Source organism: Lynx rufus, unplaced genomic scaffold (genome assembly GCF_022079265.1).
Source record: "Lynx rufus isolate CCGP_SWC_20201006 ecotype Redwood Valley unplaced genomic scaffold, mLynRuf1.p SCAF_10, whole genome shotgun sequence".
In the NCBI taxonomy this organism is placed as follows: domain Eukaryota; kingdom Metazoa; phylum Chordata; class Mammalia; order Carnivora; family Felidae; genus Lynx; species Lynx rufus.
In genome coordinates this window covers 58,071,679-58,084,569 of record NW_025814824.1, presented here as the reverse complement: position 1 = coordinate 58,084,569, position 12,891 = coordinate 58,071,679, and the positions used below count along the sequence as shown (strand labels likewise).

Sequence of the window (12,891 nt, the reverse complement as noted above, 5' to 3'; positions counted from 1 at the left end):
GTATATGTAGATACATTTTCTTGTTTTGTTCTTTTAGGGAGGCTAAAAATAGTGATTCATGTGTAGGAGTAAGCACACCTCTCTTCTGAATACCATTCTGCAATTAAAAGAACCAAGGCTCTTTGGAGAACTGGTTAATTCCAGAACTGGTGTAGGGAAAATACAGGATGAGGGAGCATGTATTGTGCCAGATATTAAGGAAGTACTCCAAAGGATAAGAGATGTAGTGAAAGGACACAGGAACTAAACAAAGTGCACAGAGTTGAAGTAATTTGAACAACAAAAACAGTAGTGTGGATTATAACCCAAACAATAAAATATCTGTGAGTTCATACTGATTATAAATAACTGAATAAACAAAAGTGGGAGAGAAGTGACAGTTCTTCCTTACAGAATTCCAATCAATACATGTAGAAGAAATGAGGGGAATAGGAAATCAACATTAGAATAGCGTAATAATGATAGCTGAATATCCATTCATGCATGCTAAAATTATTGGCAAAACTTTCAGCAGAAGCAGAATGTTTGCATGTTCTCAAAGTAACTCATCCCCAAGTATTTGGTAATTACAAAAGGAAGAATGGTGGTTTTGTAGTAGAGGGTTTTGGCAGACACAAGTTTAGCCAGATGGTCAGTGATCCATGCATATGTCCCAGTGATGCATATCGATGTCATGTGCCCCTAGATATGGTGCACTGAAATGGGCAGAACATCTCTGTGGTATCCTTTCCAGTAATATGTAACATCAGATATATCGTGAGAAAACTCAGACAAACCCAGGTTGAGAGACATTCTGCAGAGTAAATGTCTTCAGAGAGGTATCAAGGTCATGAAAGATAAGGAAAGACAGGAACTATCACATTGAAGAAGATTAAGGAGCTATGACAACTATCTGCAATAATGAGATCTTGTATTGGATTCTCAACAGTGGGGATATTGGTGGAAAAATTGGTGAAGTCTGAAATGCGCTCTGTTGTTTAATAGTACAGTACCAAGGTTTATTTCTTAATTTTAATAATTTCTCTGTGCTTATGGAAGATACTAGCATGAAGGAAAGCTAGGTGGTGAAGGGTATGCAAAAAAACTATGCTAAAATTATCTCAGAACATTTAAAAAGTGAGTTCTAGGGCGGATGGCATCTTAAATTCAATGATATATAATATGTAGATTTTGAAGCAAATATATGTAGACTTTGCAAAAAGAGACATACTAAAAATAAAGATAGAGGAAGCAGTTAACGGAACAAGAACCTGGGGAGTGGTATCAAGAGTACTATTGAAGAGTTAATGTCGCCAAAGAGTGTCCTTGTTCTCTTTAAGATTGGGCAGTTGGGGGTGAGAAGATACAGATTTAGAAGTACAGAGGTGACCTGATAATCTGTGAAGATTGCTGAGGTGGCTGTGTGCAGCTAGGTCTGGAAGGGGGCTGTTTGGCCTCTTTTGCCCAATGTAGAGTACATTTTAATGAGGCTGCTTTTTTGAATTGCATTGGTGCTGAGCCATTATAAAAAGCAGTGGAGATAAATTGTAGAATTGTAGAGAAGTAGAAAATGGAAGTCTGCTCACAGTAACAACTTGATAAAATTTGTGTTTCACTTTCTTGATTCCTTTTTTTTTTAATTGAAGTAAAGTTGACACACAGTGTTTCAGGTATATAACACAGTGATTTGACAAGTCTATATGTTATGCTTTGCTCATCACAAGTGTACCTACCCTACCATCTGTCACCATACAACACTATTACAATACCATTGACTATATTCCCTATGCTGTACTTTTCATCTCCATGACTTGTTCATTCCATAACTAGAAACCTCTACCTCTCACTCGCCGTTCACTCATTTTGCTCCCCCTACCCCACTCCCCTCTGGCAACTACCAGTTTGAGGAACTATGTCTTTCTGTATATCTTAGCCAGATAGACAAACATGAAGTGCCCATTAAGCACATGTGGAATACTGACTGGCAAGATACATGAAAATTAAAATTTATTATATGTTTATAAGATAAAGGGAGCAAAATAGTGGGTCAAAACTGTAAAATTGCTGATATTTGACTACTTTTGCCTATACAAAGGGCAGTTTCATACAATTAAAACAAAAGACTCATTAGTGGGCTATTGATTTCTAAGTACATGCAGAGCTGAATACCAGTTTTGTTACTTTTTTAAAAACATACATTCTGTTTAAATTTATACGTTTTTAGAGCTGATGAGGAACCATAGCAATTATTTAGTTGCTCAGGCGTTTGCCCTAGCATAAACTACTGATGGATTGCGAGGAGAGACAATACAGAATCCTCATGGATTGATTACAACAGTAAATATTATAATGACTTTTTTGACATTTGCTATATTACAGTCCTCCTGTCAGGCGCCAGAGAGGAAGAAGGGATCGTCTGTCTCGACATAATTCCATTAGTCAAGATGAAAACTATCACCATCTCCCTTATGCACAGCAGCAAGCAATAGAGGAACCTCGAGCCTTCCACCCTCCGAATGTATCTCCCCGTCTGTTACACCCTGCTGCTCATCCACCCCAGCAAAATGCAGTAATGGTTGACATACATGATCAGGTATAGTAACAGAATGTCCAGGAAATACAGATGCTAAAAGTTGGTGGCAGTTTATTTGAGGTTGGTTTTTGTTGTACATTTGTTTTAATTTTACCTGAAAGGAAACGATCTTCCCTAAATTGAAGCTGTTTTAGATTCATTGATTCATTCTTAAGGATTGAAATTTAAATTCTACATAGCTGAAAAGAAAGTTGAACTTTAAAAAATGAGCAAGGTTATGAAAGCTCAGAATGGCTTCATGTAATAGTTGGTTTGAAATGACTGATGACAGGATTAATAGGAGATAGCAGACAGCTAGTGGTTTGAATACATATGCCTATTTTCCTCTCCCTTCCAGTTTCTTCCGGAATAATTTAGTAGGAGAGACAGTTGGATGCGTCTTGGCTTATAGGTTTACATGGGTCTCCAAAGAGATGACAGGTAGAAGGCTTCATTTCCTTTTGTTCCTGCCAGGAACTGAGGGACTAATTGAGAAGAGGGCTTGCCAGTCTTCAGAGCCTGTGAGTAAAGATCAGAATTGTTTGTATTTCTGTGGAGTTTCTGAAGTCAAAAAAACACAAATCTAGATGTATTCTAATAAAGTTGCTGAATTTTCAGGATGAGGAAAAAATCAAGTTTATAGACAGGAGAAATAAACAAAGGAAAGAGACTCAGATTAGCATCCCTTTTTTTCATCTACACTAGAGTGTGGAAACAAAAAATTGAAAGAAAATATGATCTCCCAGGCACCATCTTCTATCAGACTTGTTCTTCCCTTGTGTTAATGAAACAGTTCAAAAAATTTATCATGCAATAAGAAGTTCTAAAAAGAAAACATTTTCTAGACCACATTCTTTGTGGTCATAATCTGATACAACTATAAATTATAAGTTTGAAAATTGATTTAAAAAATGACACTGAAATATTTGAGGCAGATTATAATTAAGGAAAATTAAAGGAAAAATCCTATCAAAGTCATAATGCCTAGAACTGTTTCTGAGAAAATTTTATAAACCTTCGTTATTTGTTTTAAAAATTGAAAATAAATGAACTAATTGCTTGAGTAATTAGGGGGGAAAATAGAGTAAACCAAAAAGAATTGAGAAGAATAAATTACTAGGAAATATAATTAAAATTAATAATATGGAAATCTGTTTTGAAGCAGCACAAAGGAAACCCAGTCCTGGTGCTTTGAAAAATTGATAAGAATGACAAGCACCTTGTGAGCTTGGTTAAGGAGAAAAGAACAAATACATAAATAGGAGTAGGAATGATAAAAAGATCTATATCCATACACATAGGAAACATTCAAAGAATTTTCTTCAACTGTAGGGGCGCCTGGGTGGCGCAGTCGGTTAAGCGTCCGACTTCAGCCAGGTCACGATCTCGCGGTCCGTGAGTTCGAGCCCCGCGTCGGGCTCTGGGCTGATGGCTCAGAGCCTGGAGCCTGTTTCCGATTCTGTGTCTCCCTCTCTCTCTGCCCCTCCCCCGTTCATGCTCTGTCTCTCTCTGTCCCAAAAATAAATAAACGTTGAAAAAAAAATTAAAAAAAAAAAAAAAGAATTTTCTTCAACTGTAAAATAAAAACAACTATTTTATAAGGGGTGTTGGAAGAATTGAATTATTTTGATCATTTAAACTAGTACCAGTGATAAGTACTCAGGTATTAGCTTAATTAACTTTGTTGTTAGCTATTATAATGAAAGTCTATATATAACTCTGGGGCAACAGAAAATGTGAAGTTCCAAAATTGAACCAACAATAATAGAAAATTTTGAATTACTACATAAGTGTGAAAGCTACTTAAAGATTTACCGTTGAAGAAGTACAGTGACCAGATGGCTTCACAGATGATTTTTCTAATCTTTAAGGAACACTCATGTAATAATACACAAATGATTCTAGGCTTTTCTTAAGACCAGTTTTCTGATTACTTTATGAAACCCACATCATTTTAATATCAAGAGTAAATAAAGATAATAAAGTAAATAAAAATAATAAAAATAAAATGGGGGTTGCTATCTTTAGTTTCTGTAGAAACTATCCCCAAAGAACGATAGAAGAAAACTCTCGAATACACAGATTTTTTAAAAAAATTTTTTAATGTTTATTTAATTTTGAGAAAGAGAATGCTAGCAGAGGAGGGGCAGAGACAGAGGGAGACACAGAATTCAAAGCAGGCCCTGAGCTGTTAGCACAGAGCTGGATGCGGGGCTCAAACTCACGAACCGCGAGATCATGACCTGAGCTGAGGTCAGATGCTCAACCGACTGAGCCACCCAGGCACCCCCACAGAAAGATTTTCTAAGTAGATGTTTAGAAATACAATCTAGCAATGTATCAAAAAGAATAACCTATGAATAAACAAGGTTTATTCCAAATAAGAGGATAGCTTAATATGAAAATATTCATATTGGGGCGCCTGGGTGGCTCAGTCGGTTGGGCGGCCGACTTCGGCTCAGGTCATGATCTCACGGTCCGTGGGTTCGAGCCCCGCGTCGGGCTCTGTGCTGACAGCTCAGAGCCTGGAGCCTGTTTCGGATTCTGTGTCTCCCTCTCTCTGACCCTCCCCCGTTCATGCTCTGTCTCAAAAATAAATAAATGTTAAAAAAAAAAAATATTCATATTACATCAACAAATAATAGGAGAAAATGATAGTGATTTTATCAGAAGATGTTGAAAAGTCAGTTAAAATTTAGTAAAGACTCTAATAAGATAGGACAAGAAGGAAATTACTTAAATATAATAAATGAAATTATCCTAATTTTATCCTAATTGGCCAGCAATGAATCAGCAACTAGCAGTGTTTATTCTGTCCATTTTTATTTAATGTTATATTAGTTCTACCAAATGTAATAAGATAATGTAGTAATGGATGTAAAGCAGTGAAAGAAATAATTGTATTTTTCTCCTAGTTGTGTAATTGTAGAGGAAAACACATACTAATTTGAGAGGGTTTGATACATTGCTCAAATACAGATTATATGTACAGAAATCAGTAACTTTATGTCCATCAGTTGGTGAATAGATAAAATATGGCATATCCATACAATGAAATATTCACTTAAATGTGTGGTGAAGTACTAATTCATGCTACACCATGGATTAACCTTGAAAACATGCTAAGTAAACCAGTCACAAAGGGCCACAATTATATGAAATGTCTAGAATAGGTAAGTCCATAGAAATAGATGAATTCTGTTCCCAGTATTATTATGGAAGCTAAACCAGGACAGAAGGCAAGAAAAAGGGTGTAAGAATAAGAACAAATAACACCATCACTGTCTGCAGGTGGAATGATGATAATGCATAGAAAAATTGCAGAGCATCTTAGATGAACATTAGAATTAAGAATTGAACAGATTGATAGGTTACAAAAACAACTGTCAACAATCAGTTGTATTTTTCTATACCAGAATCAAACATAGTAAAAACTTGTAAAAAGATATTTTTATGCTAAACAACCCAGATTGTTTCAAGAAATAAGCTGTGGTGCTGAAGGTGAGGAAGGGTGATGCAAGTGGCAGTTACAAACTTAGAGGTCTTCTAATTAACTGCAATATGTAAACCATTTTTGGATTCTGATCCAAAAAAAGAAAACTGTGTTTAAAATTTTTGATATTGATGACACAATTGGAATTTTGAACTAGAATACTTTATTTTTAAGGGATATACCTTATTTTCCTAAGGGATGTTAATAATGCTATTGTGATTGTGTCTTCCAGGAATACGTACTAAAATATTTATTAAATGATGGATTCTTGGGATTTGCTTCAACAAAATACAGGAAAGGGAGAAGTTGATGGAAGTTGATAGGTTAATGGTTTTGGAGGCTAAGTGTTACATATGGGGGTTCATTACATTACTTTTGAGCATGTTTGAAATTCTCCATAATATTCAAATAAAAAAGTTTCACTGAAAAGTCAAAATAGTATGAAGGAAGTTATGCAACAGTCTTAGCAAAAGATGTTTAAGATTTCTATGTAGAAGATCATAAAACTTTGTTGGGGCAGTTTAAAGAACACTTATCTAAATACTGAAGGTTTGGCTTGAAAGATCCAATTTTGTACAAACTGCTTGTTGTCAAAACTGACATGGAATAGATAAAAATAGTGTAATGTCCAATAAATGTCCAGTAAGTTTTTGGTGTACCTTGGGCAGCTGATTCTGTAATTTCTATGGCATTTTATAAAGGACCTGGAATTATCTAGAGTGGGGAAAAGCAAACTACTGCTGGCTGTTTTTGTAGAGTTTTATTGAAATACAACTATGCTTGTTTATCATCTATGGCTGTTTTGTGCAGAGATCAAGATGCCCACAATCCTAAAATATTCACTTTCTGGCTCTTTCTGAAATAGTTGGCCTACTGACACTCTGGTCTAGTGATTCTCAAAGTATGTCCTAGATAATCTGGTAGGCAGAACATCACCTACACGTTTGTTAGAAATGCAAATTTTCAGACTACCTTAGACGTTGTGATTCAGAAACTCCTGGTGTGGACCCAGCAACCTGTTTTAGGTGATTCTAATGCCAGAACACTAAATAGGCTAATGAAGTAGAACATAAAGCCCAGAAATAAACCCACACATTTGTGAATACTTGAATGATAAATGACTTCAACAAATGAGTTGGAAGAAGACAGAATTTTTAATAAATGATCCTGGGACAATTGGGTATCCAAATGAAAATATGAAACTGGATCCTTTATCACCTGCCATTCACAAAAATCATTTCTGGGTAGATAAAGATGTAAATGTTAATGGCAAAACTATAAGCTTTTGAGAAAGTAATGTAGCAATAGCTTCATGATCTTAAAGTAGGGAAGGCTTTCTTAAGACAGGAAGAGTACTAATCATACATAGAACTGTTGATATATAGTCAGAAATAAACTTAAACATTTATTTGTCACAGGTGCTAAAGGAATTCAGGGAAGGAAAGGGAGGTTGGTCTTAGTAATGGTGTGGTAACAACTGGGTACAGTGCAGATCAATTTGAACCTTGACTCCTACTTAGTATCATACGCAAAAATAAAGTTGGGTTCTAGATCTAAATGTGAAAGGTAAAAAACTAAATAGTTAAAGGAGATTGCCTTCATAAGGTAGGCAAAGATTTCCTAAACAGGATATATAAATAGCCACTTAATAAAACCCCAACATGGTATATTTCATTAAAATAAAAAAAAAATATTTCAAAAAATAAAAAAATAAAATAAAAAAACTGCGTATCCAAAGATAGTATTTAAAAAGTGAAAAAGCAAGTCACTGCTTGGAAGAAAGTATTTGCAGTATTTTCAGGGAAAAGGCTATGAACCAGAACATAAAAAGAGATTCAGTAAACATTTTCATGAAAATCAGATATGAATGCCTTTGAACATCATTTTTGACGGTTCTTTATCACTAAAGCAAAAAGACAAGTAAATAATTAGGTTGAATCTTTGATTGAACAGGTAGAATTGTATACATAGGAAAGTGATTTTTTAAATTCTGGAATTAAGTTGGATCAGATTATTAGTTTCAAAATACATAAAAATCTAACTTTTCTCATAGTGCTAACCAATTTATATGGAAATAGAAAAAAAACCATTGACAATATAATTAAAACCTATAAACTTTAAAGGAGCTTTGAGGAATAAATTTTGTAAGAGTAATACATCTTTATGAAGGAAAGTAATTTCTTGAAGGACAGTACTATAGTATTGAATATGTGGCATAATATTCCAATGAAAAGCCTTAAAATAAAATTATGTGTCCTTTATGAAATAACATAACCTTTAACACAGATTAATAGAAATTACATAAGAATAAATGTGTGAAAATGGCCAATAAAAAAAGTATGGTAATAAGAATTTGTCTTCTAGGTACTAACTTTTCTAGTAAGATACTATAACAGAAGCAGCACAAATTTGGCACAAAATGTAAGTGGGAAGTTACTGAATGGAAAAAGATGGCATTTCCCTTTATAGAGAAAAAGGACATCTTAATAAATGAAACAAGTATTTCAAGAAAAAATTAGCGCTTACCTCACACTATAAACAAAAACCGGTTTTAGTTGGAGTATAAATTAAATGTAAAAAATAAAGGTATCAGAAAATTTCGGAACTTATATGTATAATCTCATCAATAAAGGGAACTACAAAAGCTACACTTTGTGTCCAAGAAATATAAATTCATGGAAGATAAACTTTAACCATTAAAAGGTTTATCAAAAGATAAAACATATGCTGGGAAAACAGTTTTATTAGACATGACAAGCAGTAGTTGTGTCTCTAAAAACAAGCTATAAATGAATGTGACAGAAAACCTAATAGAAAATGGGCAGCAAGTAAAGGATACAGTTTACAGAGCAAGTGCTGTTTTTGTTTTTTCATTCTTCAGGTAGGTAAGAACACTTGCAATGAAAGTACATCTACTTTGAGTGGAGGTGCTGGGAAATGGGCCCTATATAGACTGTTAGGACTGTGGCTTACTCAGCCTTTTGCAAAAAATTTAAAATTCACCCTTTACCCAGTAATCCCTCCAAAATAAATGAAACTACTAGTATGTAGGGATATGTTCAGTGATATTTTTTTTACAATTGTGTTTGCGTTGGCGAAAGAGTGAAAACAACTTGAATATCCCATTAGTATATTAATGATCGGACTGTATTGAGTGAGTGTACTTGAAATATCTGGCTAGTATCAAAAACAATGAATTGACTTTAACTCCCTTGAAGAGATCTCTACAATACTAATTGAAAAAAGTAAGTTGCAGAGCAATATCTTATTTTTGTTAAGGAGAAGAAAATAAACATGGCATCGATTTGTGGATAATCATGTGTATATATATTTGTGTGCTTATGGAGCTTCAGGTAGGATAGCAATAAGACTGGCCAAGAGAGAAGGAAATTATTTAACTTCTTTTATACTACTTTACATTGTTTTACTAGTTGGGTTTACATAAAAAATTTTTTTTGTATTGGATGTGGCTAGATATTAGAAGGTAGGAGCTTTCATGTTTCAAGTTTCCTCTAGAAAAGTTTATTCTGTAAAGGAGGCAAGAAGACTTAATACAGCAAGTCATTATTTTCTTGGACTTTTCAAGTCTTTTTGAGGGTAGAGTTGAATCCCAGTTCTCTGGTTTTCATATACTATTCTTGAAACAGCTTTCCTATAAAATGACAAAGAATATTCTGGTTGAAGCTATTGGAGAAGTATATTGTGGAAATCTATGTAACTGAAAAGGGAATCAATAAAGGCCCAGATTTAAATTTTTAGTAGTTGATGTTTTACCCAAATAGCTGAAGTTCTAAGGTTCTGTTTTTCTTTCCTGATAGCTCCATCAGGGCACTGTCCCTGTTTCTTACACGGTAACAACAGTGGCACCGCATGGGATTCCACTCTGCACAGGCCAGCACATCCCTGCTTGCAGTACCCAACAGGTCCCAGGATGCTCTGTGGTTTTCAGTGGACAGCACCTCCCTGTCTGTAGTGTGCCTCCTCCGGTAAGTCCGCAGCCCCTCTTTAGAATGGCTAAGTGTGTCGTGTAAGCAAACAGAATTGAAGAGACTGCCTTTTGTAAAAAGCTTTTCACTTTCAAGTAAAGGGTAATTTTATTGCAAAAGAAGTCTCAAAGTATACTTATAATAATAGTTTAATAAAATCAGCTTTAAAACTTGATATATTTTTACATTAATTAAATTTATACATATTTGAATATCCTGAAAATCAAAGCATGTTCCCTCATATATCAACATTGTTTATAATTAAACCTTGATAAAGGTTGAGTTGAGGGTACTAACATAGGATATTGAACTAGTTAGTTATAAAGTCTCACAGGCTTTACTGATCAACAGTAATAGTCTCAGCACTTACGGGATTCTAACAGGCACTTCAAGTGCTTGGTGTTACTTATTTAACACTAGAGGAAGCCTGCTGTGGTAAAAATGGTATCCCCATTTTCTAGGTGATGAAATTGAAAAATGTCCCAGAGACAATTAGTATGAGAGAACAGGGATTCACACCCACTTCTTTCTGCCTTTTAAGCTTATGTTTTATCCTTTATTCTACCAACCTCCAGTCCAACCTCCTTATTTCACCTCCTTATTTCGCTGTAATCCAGAGGATTTAAATGACTGTCTAAGGTCTTCAAAGGAAAGCACTTTGCTGAATCTAACTATAATCCTAATATCCTTATTTCAATTCGAGATTAAAAGGAACACATAAACACCAACACTAGTTTAACTTATTTATCCCAAGCTAGGTTTGGTTTCTCAGTAATAGATTATGGAGTCAGTGTACTAAATTAGCAGACTAAAATTATGAGAGACATAACATAAGGCACTTAACTGTGAATCGGGCTCTTAATAAGTATAAAAATTCTAGAAATAAAAACATTTCTCTAAGATTGTAAAGGAGAACTTCCTGGAAAGGAAAGCAGTAATACCTGCTACTTCTTCAGTCAAGTAGAGAGGGCTTCCTCTTCTGTGCAACACTTTTCACCCCATTTCATAGGACATTAGGTGTTTTGACTAATTTGTCAGAACTATATAAAATACAGAATTAAGTACTAATTACCAGTATTTTACTAACAGGTGCAAAAATACACTTGTTTCATTGTTAATATAGGTTACTAAAACATTTTGGTATTTTGAGGGGGGTATGGCAATGATATTTCAATCTCAATGTATAGACTTTTAAAAAATTGTTACCACTGGTTTTATACATTCTGATACTTTTTAATAACAGATAACACTATCTTTTACAGATGCTTCAAGCATGTTCAGTTCAGCACTTACCAGTACCATATGCTGCGTTCCCACCCCTTATTTCTAGTGACCCATTTCTTTTACATCCTCCTCACCTTTCTCCCCATCATCCGCCTCATTTGCCGCCACCGGGCCAGTTTGTCCCTTTCCAGACACAGCAATCACGATCGGTAGGTATCTGCGCTTGTGTCTTTAATTTTCACAGAATGTGTAGAGACCCTAAGAGGCAGATTAATTTAGTAGATGTAATTTGTTACCATTTAAAAACTATAATTTAGATTCTTAAAAGAATCAGGGAATTCACAGACCTACAAAAAAATAACCAGCATATTTACCTACAATTAACTTGCTTTCTTAAATTTTCCTAGTTGTTTTTTTTTTTTTTTTTCTTAAAGGGTGGGGCTTGAATTCACCCTGAGATCAAGACCTGAGCTGAGTCAGACGCTTAACTGACTGAGCCATCTAGGAGCCCTTCTAGTTCTTTTATATGTGTTTTGTATAATTTAAATTTCTTCTCTCATATCGGCAGTCCTGCAGGAAGTAAATCTGAAGAAAAATTCAGTTCTGTTTTTCCCTTTTATGTATTTCTGAAATAGAAAGTGAAAATATAAAATTGTTTATACTTGCCACAATAATTTTATTTATTTAGGCAAGTAAAGTAACTTTCTGACCCTCAATCTTTTTCTTAAGTCCTGTTTTTCTGGTTGACAGTGTATTCTACAGAACCTAACCATCCTTTACCAAGGATTTATGCACCATGCTGGGTCTCAGGTAGAGGTGAACTTAATGGCTGCTCTCCTGAAAATTGTAGAAGCCAGTTTTGACAGAAGTTTGGCTAATCCAAAAAGTTAGAACTACTTCTACAAGAAAAGCTTTTATTAGAATCAGGGCAGGATTGATGCCAAGATGTTTCTTAGTTTCCATTACCTGGGAATTCAAAGTTAAAATTTAGCCATCACTTATTCCTGGGTTTGGAATCCTTTAAAAGGTCCGGTCACATAACCAAATCAGAACTTAGGTTGTGTTATCACAGTGTCAGCCATTGTAATTTCTCTCAACCATGCATAAGCTCCCACATTAAAGTGTAATCAGTTATGTTTGAATAATGTATTGATACTGCCTAACTGCAGGAGGAAGTCAGAGTAACATTTAAGCATAAATGTTCATAGCAGCATTATTCCTAATAGCCAAAAAGTGGAAAGAGTTCAAATGTCTCATCAGCTGATGCAGTGGATTATTTTTTTAACTATAAACAGGAATGAAGTACTGTTATACTAAGTACAAGATGGATGAGCCTTGAAAACATTATGCTAAGTGACAGCCAGATACAAAGGACACACATGATTTCATACATGTGAAATGTCCAGAACAGGCAAACTTTGGAAACAGAAGGTAGATTGGCAGTTGTCCAGGGCTTGGGGAGGACTGGAGAAATTGGGTAGTGGACTGCTTGATGGGCACAGGTCGGGGGTGCAGGGATGAAAATGCTCTGGAATTAGGTAGTGGTGATGGTTACACAACTCTTGTGCATCTACCGAAATCTATTGAATTGTACTCCTTAGAGGGTCATTTCTATACTATGTGAATTATACCTTAGT

General features: G+C 34.9%; 1 protein-coding gene across 3 annotated transcripts in view; it reads left to right on the top strand.

Annotated features, from left to right (window-relative positions):
• The window catches only part of RNF38 (ring finger protein 38), a 131,049-nt gene that overhangs the window by 105,170 nt on the left and 12,988 nt on the right, over window positions 1-12,891 (top strand). For all 3 annotated transcript variants that reach the window (XM_047066333.1, XM_047066338.1, XM_047066341.1), the window contains 3 exons: window positions 2,359-2,572; window positions 9,863-10,030; window positions 11,293-11,463. In XM_047066333.1, the coding sequence (XP_046922289.1) occupies window positions 2,359-2,572; window positions 9,863-10,030; window positions 11,293-11,463 (553 nt within the window). The remainder of the gene's footprint in view (window positions 1-2,358; window positions 2,573-9,862; window positions 10,031-11,292; window positions 11,464-12,891) is intronic.